Consider the following 15667-nt stretch of genomic DNA (forward strand, 5'->3'; position numbering starts at 1 on the left):
CTTCCTCAGCAAAAAGAGGAGGTTTGGCATGGATGTTAGCTCAGGCCTGATCTTCCTCACACACACAAAAAAAAAGTGAAAAGAAAAAATCGAAGAAGATAGAACACTTCCTAACTTATTCTGTGAGGCCAACATAACCTTGATACCAAAGCCAAACAATGACAACACAAAAAAGGAAAATTATAGGCCAATATTGATGATGAACATAGATGCAAAAATCCCCAAGAAAATACTGGCAAAATGAATATAACAATACATTAAAAGTTTCATACACCATGATCAAGTTGGATTTATACCACGGATGCAGGGATGGTTCAACATCCACAAATCAATCAATGTGATACACCACATTAACTAAATGAGGAAAAAAGCCCACAAAATCATCTCAGTAGATTCAGAGAAAGCATTTCACAAGATCCAACACCCTTTTATGATTAAAAAAAAAACTCTCAATAAAATGGGTATAGAAGTAAAGTACCTCAACATAATAAAGGCCATATATGACAAACCCACAGCCAACATCATACTCAATGGGGAAAAACTGAAAGCCATCCCTCTGAGAAGAGGAACAAGACAAGCGTTCCCACTCTTATCACTCTTACTCAACATAGAACTAGATGTTTTGGCCAGAGCAATTAGGCAAGAAAAAGAAATAAAAGAAATCCAAATTGTCAAGGAAGTAGTGAAAATTCTCACTCTTTGCAGTTGACACGATTCTATATATCGAAAATCCTGAAGAATCTATCAGAAAACTATTAGAAATAATCAGCAATTATGGCAAAGTGGCAGGGTACAACATCAACTTACAAAAATCAGTTGTATTTCTATACTTTAATAACAAACTAACAGAAAGCTAACTCGAGAATACAATCCCTTTTACAATCACAACAAAAAGAATAAAATATCTAGGAATAAATTTAACCAAGGAGGTGAAAGACCTATACACTGAAAATTATAAGACATTATTGAAAGAAGTCAAAGAAGACGTGGGTTGGAAGAATAAACAGTTAAAATCACCATATTACCTAAAGTGATCTACAGTGCAATCCCAATAAGAATCCTAATGACATTCTTCATGGAAATAGAACAAAGAATCCTAAAATTTATATGGAACAACAAATTACCCTGAATAGCCAAAGCAATCCTGAGAAAAAACAACAACGTTGGAGGCATCACAATCACTGACTTCAAAATATACTACAAAGCTATAGTAATCAAAACAGCATGGTACTGGCACACAGATCAGTGGAACAGAATTAAAAGCCCAGAAATAAAACCACACATCTGTGGACAGCTAATCTTTGACAAAAGGGCCAAGAACATACAATGGGGAAAGGAAAGTCCTTTTAACAAATGGTGTTGGGAAAACTGGACAGCCACACACAAAAGAATGAAAGTAGATCACTATCTTATACCTTACACAAAAATTAACTCAAAGTGGATTAAACACTTGAATATAAGACCTGAAATGACAAAACTACTGAAAGAAAACTTAGGCATTACACTCTTTGACATCACTGTTAGCAGAATCTTTTCAAATACCATGTCTGCTCAGGTAAGGGAAAGCAAAGAAAAAATAAACCAATGGCACTTTGTCAGGTTAAAGCGCTCTGCAAGGCAAAGGAAACCATCAACAAAACGAAAAGACAATCCACCAATTGGGAGATAAAATTTGCAAATCATATATCGACAAGTGATTAATTTCCAAAATATTTGAGGAACTTACACAACTCAACAACAAGAAAATGAACAACCTGATCAAAAAATTGACAGAGGATATAAACAGATATTTTTTCAAAGAAGATATACAGACAGCCAATAGGCATATGAAAAGATGTTCAACATTACTAATTATTAGGGAAATTCAAATTAAAACTACAATGAAATATCATTTCACAGCGGTCAGAATGGCTATAATTAACAAGATAAGAAATAAGCATTGGAGGGGCCGGCCCAGTGGCTTAGCGGTTAAGTGCGCGTGCTCCTCTACTGGTGACCCAGGTTCAGATCCCAGGCGCGCACCAACGTACCGCTTCTCCAGCCATGTTGAGGCCGCGTCCCACACACAGCAACTAGGAGGATGTGCAACTATGATATACAACTATCTACTGGGGCTTTGGGGAAAAAAAGGAGGAGGACTGGCAGTGGATGTTAGCTCAGAGCCAGTCTTCCTCAGCAAAAAGAGGAGGATTAGCATGGATGTTAGCTCAGGGTTGATCATCCTCACACACACAAAAAAAAGAAATAAACATTGGAATGGTTGTGGAGAAAAGGGAACCCTCATATACTGCTGGTGGGAATGCAAACTGGTGGTGCCATTATGTTAAATAATATGGAGATTCCTCAAAAAATTGAATATAGAAATACCTTATGATCCAGCTAGCCCGCTACTGGGTATTTATGCAAAGAACATGAAATCAGCAATTCAACAACATATAGGCACCCCTATTCATCTCAGTACTATTAACAGTAGCCAATACGTGGAAGCAACCCAAGTGTTCATCAACTGATGAATGGATAAAGAAGATGTGGCATATATATATATATATATAATGGAATACTACTCAGACATAAAAAAGACAAAATTGTGCCATTTGTGACAACATGGTGGACCTTGAGGGTATTAGCCTGAGCAAAATAAGTCAGACAGAGAAAGACAAATACCATATGATTTCATTCATATGGGGAAGATAAAAAAACACATAGATAAAGAGAACAGATTGGTGATTACCAGAGGAAAAGGGGGTGGGGGGAGGGAGAAAGGCGTAAACGAGCACATATGTATGTTAACAGATAAAAACTGGACTGTTGGTGGTGAACACAATACAGTCTATGCAGAAACTGAAATATAGTGATGTATACCTGAAATGTACACAACGTTGTAAGCCAATATGACTCTAATAAAATGATAAAAAGAAGCCTAGAATTCATTAACAGTGGAGTGTGTGTACATGTGTGCAAGGTATGTGAAATGGAGGTGAACATGAACAGGTGGAGAGAATGTCTGGTGTATACCTTGCCTCACAGGGTCAGAGATCAAGTGTCTTTAATTTCTTTCTTCTGTAGTCTTGGTCTTTAAGGATTTGCAGTGCCCAGGGATCAGAATGACACTAAAAATATTTGTCTAATGAGGAGCTTTGGATATTGATCCCCCAGGGATGTAGAGACTGTAAAGAGTCAGCCTGTGACAACCTCATTCAATGACCCTGCCTTGGTGAAGAAGAAGCACACCTGAGGCTCCATCCAGGGATGATCTTTCTTGGCTGGGAACCCATTGCCTGACTTGGCCTCTCTGCCCTGCCTGAAGACATATCTTCGGTCTTCAATATCCGGTTAACATGTCAAACATCATTCCACAGTGATGCCAGTCAGGTAACTTAAAGTCCTTTAGTTAATGCTTTAGTAATGAGGACAGGTGTTTTACTACAAATTCACCTATGGGAAGCCATGAGAAGAATACATGCATGAAATGATCAGAACTAAGTGTCTATGGGTCTTCAGCCTGTCTTCTTGTTGACAAGTTCCCACATATGTTTGTGCCAATACTCAGCCAGTTCTCAACCTGCTAGTTTCCTATTTTCTCTAAAAAATGGAAGAACGCATTATCCTCCTGGGCAGAAATATGTCCCTTCTCAAGCATGATGACTGTTATCCATCTTTCCGACATTTACTTGAATTCTTGTGTGGCCATGGGGAAGTGGTTTGGTCAGCTGTTCATTTATTTCCATTCCTGGGTCTTGATACAATGTTGTACAAAAGTGTTTGTATTATCCCCGGGGCTGGGCTGTGAAGATGCTGGGGAGAAAGCAGAGACCCAGAGACTTACCTGGCTGCCTTCCTGGTACACCTGTTTCTCTTTATGAAATGACCATGTATTTTATATAAGAACAGCAGAGATAGTATAACAAAAAAAAATATGACCACCCTTCACTCATTCCAGAATTAACAAATGTTGATATTCTGCTATATCAACTTGAGGTCTTCTTTACAAAGTAACAATATGCATATAGAAGACACCTCTTTTGTATCCCCCTCATTTCTTGTTCTCCCCTTCCTAGAGACAACCTCATCTAGAATGTGATGGTATCCCCCACGCATGGCTTTATATTGTTTATGTATTCATAAACATCTTTAGGATGAAAGGCATTAATCATAATACCTATCAGTTATGGAATGAGGAAATAAAACCTGTTGTAACAATATAGTGGGATACTCTCCAGTAATTAAAATTAATAAAGCATTAAATATATCAACAATAAAGAAAAGATAAACCACATAAGGATACCAAATGTGAATTCCATGTTTTGTATGTTTCTGTGTATATAAAGCTTTCAAAATGCAAAACAATGCAATTGTTTCTGGAAAAATAATACTAATTACAGTAAAAATTGCAAGAGAATAATTTATATGAAGTTCATGTAGTGGTTCCCCTGGGGAAGGAAAAGAATCAAGATTGTTCAAGTACATGCTGTGGGTTTTCGAGTGTACCTGTATTGTTTATTGCAATAAAAACACCTAGAATGAAGATGGTGAAGTGTGTAAACTTTATACTGTTACCTGGAGGATACCTAGTCCTTCATTGTTATCTCTGTATCTTTTTGCTTAAATATTCCATAATAAAAATAAACTTACCTGTGTTTTTATTAATTTATTTTTATTAACCTACACAGGTATTATTCCATAATAAAAATAAACCTACACAGGTTTCTTGTGTAGGTTCAAAATATTTTTAAATTTTTCCACTGATGTATACTTTATGTCATTTGAAAATATACCTCTTATAGGTCTTCATTATTTGCATTGATATGTATATCTAATTTATTTTACTATTTAATTCATTTTAATTGCTATATATTCCATTATATGTCCATTTCAAATGAATAGTGAAATCATTGATGCTTCCTTCATTCCTTTTCTACATGATAAAGGTTCCCAGCTGGAGAACATTTCCCTGAAAATTGCAGTTATCTTCTAGAGATGTTCTCTATTTCTATTATTTTTCCTCAACTTGCCCCATTCCATTGCTTTCTTCTGAGGAGAGAAAGATGCCAGGAGATGTTGTTCATGGTAGAAAAAAATAAACAATAGGAAATGTCAGGATGAGGGTCCCATTTGCTCAGTGCTGCGCTGGATGCCTTTTCTCCGTTCATTTCTCATCATTGCAACAACCCAATAAGGTTTTATGATAATTCCCATTTTACAAATGAGGACACCAGAATTCCATGCAGGTGAACAATTTCTCCCCCTCACAAAACAAGTGCTGGCCTGGATTAAATTCATGGTTTGTGTGTAAGTAATGCACCAAATGATAAAGGCTGTCATGGCCACTTCTGTCTCCCCCAGGTGATGGAGAACCACTGCTTTACAGGGACACTCCTATTAGGACACCTGATAATCTTCTAAGTATCATACAAGTCTGTCTTATCTTGTAATTCTCTGTCTTCCAAGGACCAAAAATTGCTGCTATTTTCATCTATTTTTTAGAAATCTATGCGTTTCCTGCTTTCTCTCGTTTAGAATTTTTTTGTGTGTGTGAGGAAGATCAGCCCTGAGCTAACATCCATGCCAATGCTCCTCTTTTTGCTGAGGAAGATCGGCCCTGAGCTAACATCTATTGCCAATCCTTCTCCTTTTTTTTCCCTTTTTCTCCACAAAGCCCCAGTAGATAGTTGTATGTCATAGTTGCACATCCTTCTAGTTGCTGTGTGTGGGGTGCCGCCTCAGCAAGGCCGGACAAGCAGTGTGTCGGTGCGCGACAGGGATCTGTACCCAGGCCACCAGTAGCAGAGTGCATGCATTTAACTGTTAAGCCATGGGGCCAGCCTTAGAAGTTTTTTTTTTTTTTAAAGATATGCCACCTATAACCTGAGGGGAAGAATTCCCCTTAGTGAGACAGAGAATGCCATTTACATTTGTCCAGCTTATCTTAGAATTAGTTGTTAATGCAGACGATTAGCATTTCCATGGAGGAGTTTCATGAGGTTCAAGTTTATAGACAACATTTTCTAATCTTTGCTCAGGTGGAGAGCATATATTTGGATGGATGCCATACACATGCCACACAATACTTCGTGGGTAGAAGTGGACATACCTTGTGTCTGGAAGTGAAAATATTTGGGGCATTGTTCAGGATGAAGTATTACAGTTTTAAAGTGGAATTACAAAATCCAAGTGCTGGTTTTGGAATGCTAATTCTGTGTTACCCAGAGACTTGAAAAATGATTGGTTAAGTCACCTCAGCTGTTAGATGATCTGATCTCAGACCTAGTCTTTGCCATGAACTAACCATGTACTTTGTATCCATGATGTTATCTCATCTTACCTAAGTTTTCCCATGAACAAATGGAATGATGGTATGATCTAACTCATTTGTAACTTGACAAGCCCTTCAGATGTTTCTGAGCCATGCCAAATTAGAGACCATCTCGACAAGATTTATAACTTCATTCTTGTCTTTGTGTTCGTTTGAAGGCAAGGAATATTTTTGAAGGAAACATCATGTCTTACTCTTTGTTTCATTCTCAGCACTTGGCACAAGCAGAGTTGGTGATCAACAAATATTTGAGCCAACAAAGGGAGTGGGGGGAAGAAGAAGAGTTAGAGATGATGACCGAGGGAGAAATTAGCAGCAGGAAAGACTTGAATATTTTCTTGGGTTCACAGTTTACAGAGTTTTTTTCTTTTTATTTAAGCACTAGTTCTAAAATTGTAGCGTATATCAAGTTCATCTGGAGGGCTGGATAAAACCCATTGCTGGTCCTCACCCCAGAGTTTATCAGCAGTAGGTCTGGAGTGGTACCACTGTTATTTATTTCTAGCCATTTCCCAGTTGATGTTTCTGCTGCTTATCCAGGGACCATTCATTTTATTTTATTTTCACCCCGTCTTTTCCATCAGATTCATCAATAACATGGGACCCAGAAATCACACAGATGTTCCAGAATTCCTCCTACTGGGATTGACAGATGATCCAGAACTACAGCCTCTCCTCTTCTGCCTGTTCCTGTCCATGTACCTGGTCACCATCCTGGGAAACCTGTTCATCTTCCTGGCTGTCATCTCTGACTCCAACCTCCACACTCCCATGTACTTTTTTCTCTCCAATCTATCCTTTACTGACATCTGTATAAGCACAATTACAATCCCAAAGGTGCTGCTGAACATACAAGCACAGAATCAGGGCATCACTTATATAGGCTGCCTCACCCAGATTGGCTTTGTCCTGGGGTTTGGTGGATTTGAAAATTTTCTCCTTGCAGCCATGGCCTATGACCGCTATGTAGCCATTTGTCACCCTTTGAGGTACACAGTTATCATGAACCCGCAACTCTGTGCCCTACTGATTCTTCTCTCTCTGTTCCTTAGCATTACAGTTGCCTTGCTCCACAGCCTGATGGTATTACACCTGTCCTTCTGCAAGGACCTGGAAATTCCTCACTTCTTCTGTGAACTTGCGCAGGTCCTCAAGCTTGCCTGTTCTGATATACTCATCAATAACATCCTGGTATATTTTGTGGGTAGTCTATTTGGGGGTGTTCCTCTCTCTGGGATCATTTTGTCTTATACTCAAATTGTCTCCTCTGTTTTGAGAATGCCATCAGCAGGGGGAAAGCTTACTGCTTTTTCTACCTGTGGATCTCATCTTTCAGTTGTTTCCTTGTTCTATGGGACCGTTTTTGGGGTGTACATTAGTTCTGCAGTTACTGACTCTTCCAGGATGACTGCAGTGGCTTCAATGATGTACATTGTGGTTCCTCAAATGCTGAACCCCTTCATCTACAGCCTGAGGAACAGGGACATAAAGGGAGCCTTGAGGAAACTCATCAAGGGGATAGCTTCTTTTCCGATATTATGCCATCTACTTTGGGCTAGGGCTTCTAGAGTAAAGCAACATGATAGGAATCCTGGATGAGCCATAATCTGGGTTTATTTCATCCCAAATTCTTCTAAAATGGCTGAACAACATTATAGCCAAGTTAATTTTAACTTGGGGTTGAAATCTGACTTTAGACTTTTTGTCTAAATCTATAGTGTTTGACACATGATTTCAATTCTCTAAATTCAGTTTGTTTGCTCAGGTTGTATACAGGCAGAGCCTGAGTCAAGGTTTCTAGTTTTAATGATTTTTTTGATCATGTTCAAAAGAACGAAAGTTATAGAAGGTGGATTGGACAGGGAAAGTATTGAAGCAAGGCTGCACTCATATCTAGAGACTAGCTTCCACCTGATCCCATGGTGGCGCCATGTCAATTGCACCCTGGAATTAGGCCTATAGTAGAGTACAGGAACTAACCCTTTACATAGCTATTTAGTAATTAATTAGATTGTTCACTGGTAAATCATATCCTTCTGAAGAACATTACCATCTACCATACTCAGTTTCATTATCTGTGACATTTGCATAATTAGATTATCTCAGTGGTTTGAGATATTTGAACTTCATTGGTGAGGAAGCTTTAGTTCTAATAAGAAAAATAATCTCTAATTCTAATATGCCCAAACAGTAAATAGAGTTATCTTTCATTACAAGACTTGAGAGATAAGGAATGTATAGAAACAGGTGAATAGACATTGATGCAATCTTCCATGTGTTGTCTTGTCCTAGACTGGGTCTCATAAGAGTCACAAAGTGGTGGTGCCAGATGGAGATGTCATACCAGGACATGATTCTCAGTGACAGAACTCTGACTGTCCTTTGAGTCAGATGATTATAAATTTTCCATGGTGTCAACCAGAAGATATCTCTGCAGTGGGTGAATTGTGGCCCTTGAAACGATTTGTCCATATCCTATTTCCCCTAACTTATTAATATTATATGATAAAAGAGTCAATGTTACTTAGTTGGGATTATGGTCTTTGTAGAGGATGAGCTTGTGTCAGGTTATCTGGGTAGGCCCTAGATATAATCACATGCATGCTTATAAAATATACAGAAGTGGAAATGACACAGAAAAAAGGAGGTGGCAATGTAACCACGACAACAGTAATTGGATTAATGCAGCCGGTATTTGATTTCCAGTATTTGATCATTTTTCCCAGCTTTATTGAAATATAATTGACATATAAAATTGTGTAAGATTAAGATGTACAAATGTTGTTTTGATACATTTATATATTGCAAAATCATTAACACCATAGCATTAGCTAAAACCTCCATCCTATTAAGTACTTACTTTTTCTTTTTAGTGGTGAGACCATTTAAGATCTACTCTCTTAGCAATATTCAAGTGTATAATACAGCCTTATTAGTTATAAACATCATGCAATACATTAGATCCTCTGAATTTAATCTTATTAATTGGAAGTTTGTACCCTTTGACCAGCATCTCCCCATTTCCTCCACATCATACCCCTAGTAACTACCACTCTACTCTCTGCTTCTATGAGTTTGTCTCTTTTAGATTCCATATATAAATGATATCATACAGTATTTGTCTTTCTCTGTCTGATTTACTTCACTTAACATAATTTCAAGTTTCATCCAAGTTGCCACAAAAGGCAGGATTTCCTTCTTTTCCGTGGCTGAATAATATTCCATTGTGTATATACCACATCTTCTTTATCCATTCATGTGTTGACAGATGCTTAGTTTGTTTCCATAACTTGGTTATTGTGAATAATGCTGCAACGAACATGGTAATGCAGGTATCTCTACAAGATCCTGATTTCAATTCCTTTGGATGTATACACAGAAGTAGGATTGCTAAATCACATGGCACATTGTCATAAAGCAAGTGTCCAATGCCTCCTCAGTCCTCAGTAAAATTTTCATATAGGTGTGGCTTTAATTAGTACTATTTTTCTATGTGTTTTAGAACCATACTGTTTTAGTTAATATAGCTCCATAATGTCCTGATATTTGATAAAGCAAGTACTTCACTTTGTTCTTATTTGCCATCAAGTCAAATAATTTTTCTCCATTCCTCTCATACGAATTTTAAAATCAGCTTCTCAAATACAATAAAATCCCAGATTTGCCTTAAATCGATAAAACTATTTGGGGAAAATTGACATCTCTATGATATTGTGTAGATCTGTCCAAAATTAGAATATTCTTCCCATTTTTTGGTCTTTTAGAGTTCAGTAAAATGTTATAGATTTTTCCACAATGTGCTTTCACATTCTTTCTTAGAACTCTTGCCAGGTATTTATCTGATGTTTTGTTAAAAGTATCTTTTAGAAATTACACTTTCTAGATGAACTTGTGTTTGTAGAGACATGTAATTGATATTTGTGTAGTGTTTTGATTCCAGCAACCTTGCTACATTCTGTTTTTCTTTTAAAACATGATCTATAGATTCATTGGCATTTTCTACCTAGATGCTAATATTATCTGTTAATGTTTATTTGTTCTCAGTGCAGCTCAAACCTGCACTATGTTGTTTGAATGAAAGCAGTGTTAGCAACTGTTATATATTGTTCTTGATTTTAAAGAGAATGTTATGAGTATTTGACCATTGAGTATTTCATTTACTGTAGATTATTTCTGAAATATCCTTTTTGGAGTGAAGGTAGCCTCTTCTATTCTTATATCACGATTTTTATCATCATGAAAGGATGTAGCATTTTATGCAAACGCTTTTTCTTCATCTATTGAAAGCAATCATGTTTTGCTCTTTACTCTGTAAAAGTGTCAAATCATATTCAGGAGTTCTAACACATTCATTTATTTATTCAACAAATATTAATTGCGAGAACACTGTTGCCAGGCCCTGTCATAAGTGCTATTGATGAAAGTGTGCACAAACAGAGAAATCCCAGTGCTCTGAAAGTGCTCATCCATGAGAAAAGCAGGTGATATACAAGAGAGATAGGCTTGGGAGACACTGTGATTCGTCATCTCTAATCTTTTTCAGAAAGGAGGCAATTGTTACCCCCAGCTTCTAGGAGTGCTGCTGGCAGATAGCCCCTCACTGGGAGCCCCTTTTGGGGTGACCTCTTAGATGAGAGTCACTGCACCTAAGGTCACTCCCCCTTCCCAGAGTTACATCTAATGACTGATCAGAGCAGGTATTTAAAGACCTGGACTTCTTGCTCCAACTTGGAACAACTCTGAAAAACGTTCCAGCTTATAGAACCCCCTGCAGGATCAGTGGAGTCTGACAATGGGATTCCATTGTATTTCAGTTTCTCTCTGCCCAGTCCTACATTCTTCTCTTCCACAGGGGTTAATCCAGGGAGAGCCCCTCATTAAGCCCAGCATGCTAATCTCTGCCTCCATGTCTACCTCCCAGTGGCCCAATCTGATGCCATAAGAAAAATATTGACTGATAGATTGTGAATATACCTCTCCAAGAGGGCAAGAATATGTAAAGGTTTGCAATTTTACACAGCAGGGCAAGAAGATTCACTGAGAAATTGACATTCTAATAAAGGCTTGATATAAGTATGGGAGTGAACAACGTGGTTATGTGGAACAAAAATCAACCTTTCATTCCTGGAGTAAAACTGAATTTGGCAGAATCCATTACCCATTTTCCTTCTTGGTTAGATTTAACTTTGCGAAATTTTGTCAGTTATGTTGCAGGAGCGAGGGTGCCTTGTGATTTTCCTTTCTTCTGCTAAACTTATATGCTTTAGGCTTCCACCTCGTGCTAGCCTTACAGAATGAGATAGAGGATACTCCTTTCCTTGTATTTTCTAAGCAAATTCATAGAGCCCATTGGCTTTAGTCCACTCACCCTTTATGTTTTTGGTGGTACATGGAAATCTTTCACTTGTTTTACGAGGCCAGCTATGGATTTTTATATTTCTCTGTTATGTGTTGAAGTGAATGGGAGACATTCGAATACCATCTTGTCTCATGTTGGTTTCAAATACTATATGAAGAAGAACTCTATAGATTAAAAAACAAAGTTCATTTATAAAGTATTAACATGTGTAAATTAAATTGATAAACACATTAACATATTAAATTCATTAATGATGAAAAGTTTATGACTAGGAGCACCATCTTCACCTGTTAAATTATAGTTGAAATCTCACTTATTCTACTGAGAGTTGGATGAACCAGTATACTATTGCTTTAGCAGTGATGTTGTAATTTCTCATAACTCTATTAAAAGTTAAGTGTCATAATTTCAACCTATGATCAGCTAATGTGAAATTAAAATGTACACTGAAACTACCTTGATGACATCAGAAAACATATTTATAAAATTCTAAAGTCTGTCTATATTGATCACAGAATTAATTATAGATTATAGATTAGAATCTGCTATATAAAATATACAGAATGAAGATTAAGGTTCAGAAAACATTCATTGACACTTAGAAAGAAACATCTTTGAGTGTTTGCATTTTACAATAGCTTAGCTGTATTTATAAATATATTTTTATATCCAAATATATAAACTATGTTTTCACACTGAAAGTTAGAATCCAATTTCCTGATATCATTAATTACATAGACATGCCATTGCTTGTATCTAAAAAATGAAGATTCGTATCCAATTAGAGAAGAATGGTGTGTCCATGTGTGTAAGATATGTGACATGGAGGTGAGCAGAAACAGTTGGAGAGAGCTGGATGGCGTACACCTGGCCTTGCACATTCAGGGAATCAGCCATCTGAATTCCTCCCTCTATAGTCTTGGTCTGTAAGGATTTACACTGCCCTGGGATCCAAATAACAATAAAAGTGTTTGTCTAATGAGGAGATTTGGATGTTGAACCACCAGGGATACAGAGACTGCAAAGAGTCTGTGAGTCTCCACCTCACTCAACAGCCCTGCCTAGTCAGGAAGCAACAGCTGAGCCACCTCCCAGAGATGATCCCTCTTGCCTAGAAGCCTGGGGCTCCCCTCAGTCCCTCTGCCCTTCTCAGACACAGACCTTCTGTCTCCATCATTGAATATCCAGCGAAAATTCCAAGTATCGTCCCACAATGATGTCAGCCAGGTAATCTAAAGTCCCTTAGACGATGCTTTGGACATGAGCGCAGGTGTTTACTACAGTATCATCCCTGCACAGCTGTGAAGAGAATCCATTGCTAAGATGCTCACTGAGTCCCCCATGGGATTCTTACCTGAATGTCATCACTTGTCATGCCCTTTTGTACCTTTGCAACAATATTCACACAGCTATTTTTAGTCTTCTATTCTGTCTGTATAACGGGAGGAACCTTTTACTTTTGAGCTTAAATCCTCTCCTTCTCAAGTATGATGACCGCTATAAAATTCTCTGACACTTACTTGCATCCTTGTGATGGTGGAGAGGAAAGATGTTAGTCAGCTTCACCCTATCTTCCCACACATCTTACCATCATCTTCCCATACATCTTTATACAGAAGAGATTTAGTGTCATCTTTCTTGCCTGGCTGTAAGGCCTCTGGAGAAGGAGTTGTAGACCCAGACAGACAGAGCAGACTGCTTCCTTTATCCAAGTATATCTATTTATTTAAAAAATGAATATTTTAAATTATAAGAAGAGTATAGATATAGTAATAATAATTTTAAAATGCCATCATCAACCCATTTCCAAAATTAACACATATTGGCATTCTACTATACACTTTTTGTATAAAGTTCCAAAATAGTATACATACAGAAAGCTCCTTTTTTGTATTCACCTTCATTTCCCGCATTCTCTTCACAGAGGCAACACCAACGTGATGGTATCCTCCAGGCATGGTTTCATATTGTATTTGTATTGATAAATATCTATCAGCTAGTAAATGGAGAAATAAACCGTGATGTAACAATATAGTGAAACAGATTATGGTAGTTAAAATGAATGAAGCAGATCTGAATGATCAACATTAATAAAAATATATGAAGTACTAAATCCATTTGTAAAATGCCTTGCACAGTATGATTGTGCTTATATATGCCAATTTTGAAATGAAAAGCAATCATTTGTTTATGAAAGCATAACAGCAAATATAAGAAAATTGCAGGGGCCGGCCCAGTAGTGTAGCAGTTAGGTGCGCGCGCTCCACTTCGGCGCCCCGGGATTCACAGGTTCAGATCCTGGGCGCACATTGAGGAACCATTTGTCAAGCCATGGTGTGGCGGTGTCCCATATAAAATAGAGGAAAATGGGCACAGATGTTAGCCCAGGGCCAATCTTCCTCAGCAAAAAGAGGAGGATTGGCATCGGATGTTAGCTCAGGGCTAATCTTCCTCACAAAAAAAAAAAAATTCAAGTAGATAATGTATGTGAAGTCAGTGTAGTGGTTTCCTCAGGGAACTAAAAGAATCAAAATTGTACAAATATCTGATGGAGTCTTCAGTAATATGTATTATTTATCTCAATGAAAATACTTAAAGAAAGGATGGTGAAGGGTGTGAATTTGATAATATTGACTGGGAGGTACCCAGTCCTTCATTATTGTTCTCTATACATTTTTTATGCTAGAATAATCTATAACAAAAATAAATATACCTATGTAGGTTAAAAAGTAATTTAAAATTTCTCATGCTGTAGACTTTATATCAAACAATATTTTCTCCTATAGGTTTTCATTGCTTGTATTGATTCACATATCTAATTTATTTTATTATTCAATTCATTTTAATTGCTTTACATCCATGCCAAATGAATATTGATACCATTGATCTTTCTAAGATCCTTGAAATTTGCAATTGTCATGCTAAGGATATTCTTTCCTCTTTGATCAACTTACCCCACTGAACCACTTCACTCCTAGGAGTGAAATGTGCCAGAAACTGTTGTTCATGGCAGAAAAAAAAATCACACTGGGAAATGTCACAATGAGGTTCCCATATGCTGAACATTGTGCTGGCTGCTTTAAGCCTATTCTTTTCTCATCATTGCAACAATGCACCAAGGTTTATGATAGTTCCCAATATGCAAACAAGAACACTGGGCGTCCCATACAGTTAAAGAGTTTCCCCATTCATAAAGCAAGTGCTGTAGCCTGGACTAAATTCAGAGTGTCTGAGTCTAGTATTACACCAAATAATTGATCCTTTGATGGCCATTTGTTAGTCCGTTGAGGGAGGGAAGACCACGACTGCATAGGGACACATCTGTTAGGACACATCGTTTTGGTGTTATCTTACAAGTCTCTGTCTTCTGAAGACAAATAAATTGTTACGTTTACCTGTCTTTTAACTATCCAATGCATTTCATCCTTTCTCCCATTCAGCTGGGATTTTTGTTTGTTTGATATTTTATTTTCGATCATATGTCACTTTTCACAATAGAGGAAGAACATCCCTAAAGATGAGACAGATATAGTAATTTTATTCTTATATTTCTGATTGTTTATAGACGTGGAATAATTCTGAAGGACTAAAGCCATGTCTCCTTTATTTCTCAGGGTTTGCCCAATGTGTTAGAAAGGCATTGCTCAATAAAATATGAGCTGATGAAATGAGCAGAGGGAAGAGGAGGAGGGAGAGAAGAAGGATGGAGGGAGAAATAAGCAGAGGGAAAGATTTGAATATTCACTTGGGTTCACAACATAGATGAACATTTTTCTAGTGCAGCAGTTTTCACACTTTAGTGTAAGTCAGAATCATCTGGAGAGTTTGTTGAAAAAGATCGGTGGTAATTACTCCTGGGGCTTTTATCATCAGGAAGTCTGGACTAGGGAGCCAGAATAGGCATTTCTAACAAGTTCACAGATACTGCTGCTGCTGGTCCTGGGACCACTCATTTTATTTTCTTGTCATCCGCGTTTTCCATCAGATTCATAAAC

The 15667-nt window shown here is 37.5% G+C and overlaps 1 protein-coding gene across 1 annotated transcript; it reads left to right on the forward strand.

Moving 5' to 3' along the window:
* The first annotated feature begins 6910 nt into the window (after window positions 1-6910).
* Window positions 6911-7912, forward strand: LOC101388506 (olfactory receptor 7G1-like). Its single transcript, XM_014790406.2, has one exon. It carries the CDS (start codon window positions 6911-6913, stop codon window positions 7910-7912), a length of 1002 nt encoding a protein of 333 aa, XP_014645892.2.
* Window positions 7913-15667: the final 7755 nt, after the last annotated feature.

Source organism: Ceratotherium simum, chromosome 39 (genome assembly GCF_057802395.1).
Source record: "Ceratotherium simum simum isolate JZ-2026a chromosome 39, ASM5780239v1, whole genome shotgun sequence".
NCBI lineage: Eukaryota > Metazoa > Chordata > Mammalia > Perissodactyla > Rhinocerotidae > Ceratotherium > Ceratotherium simum.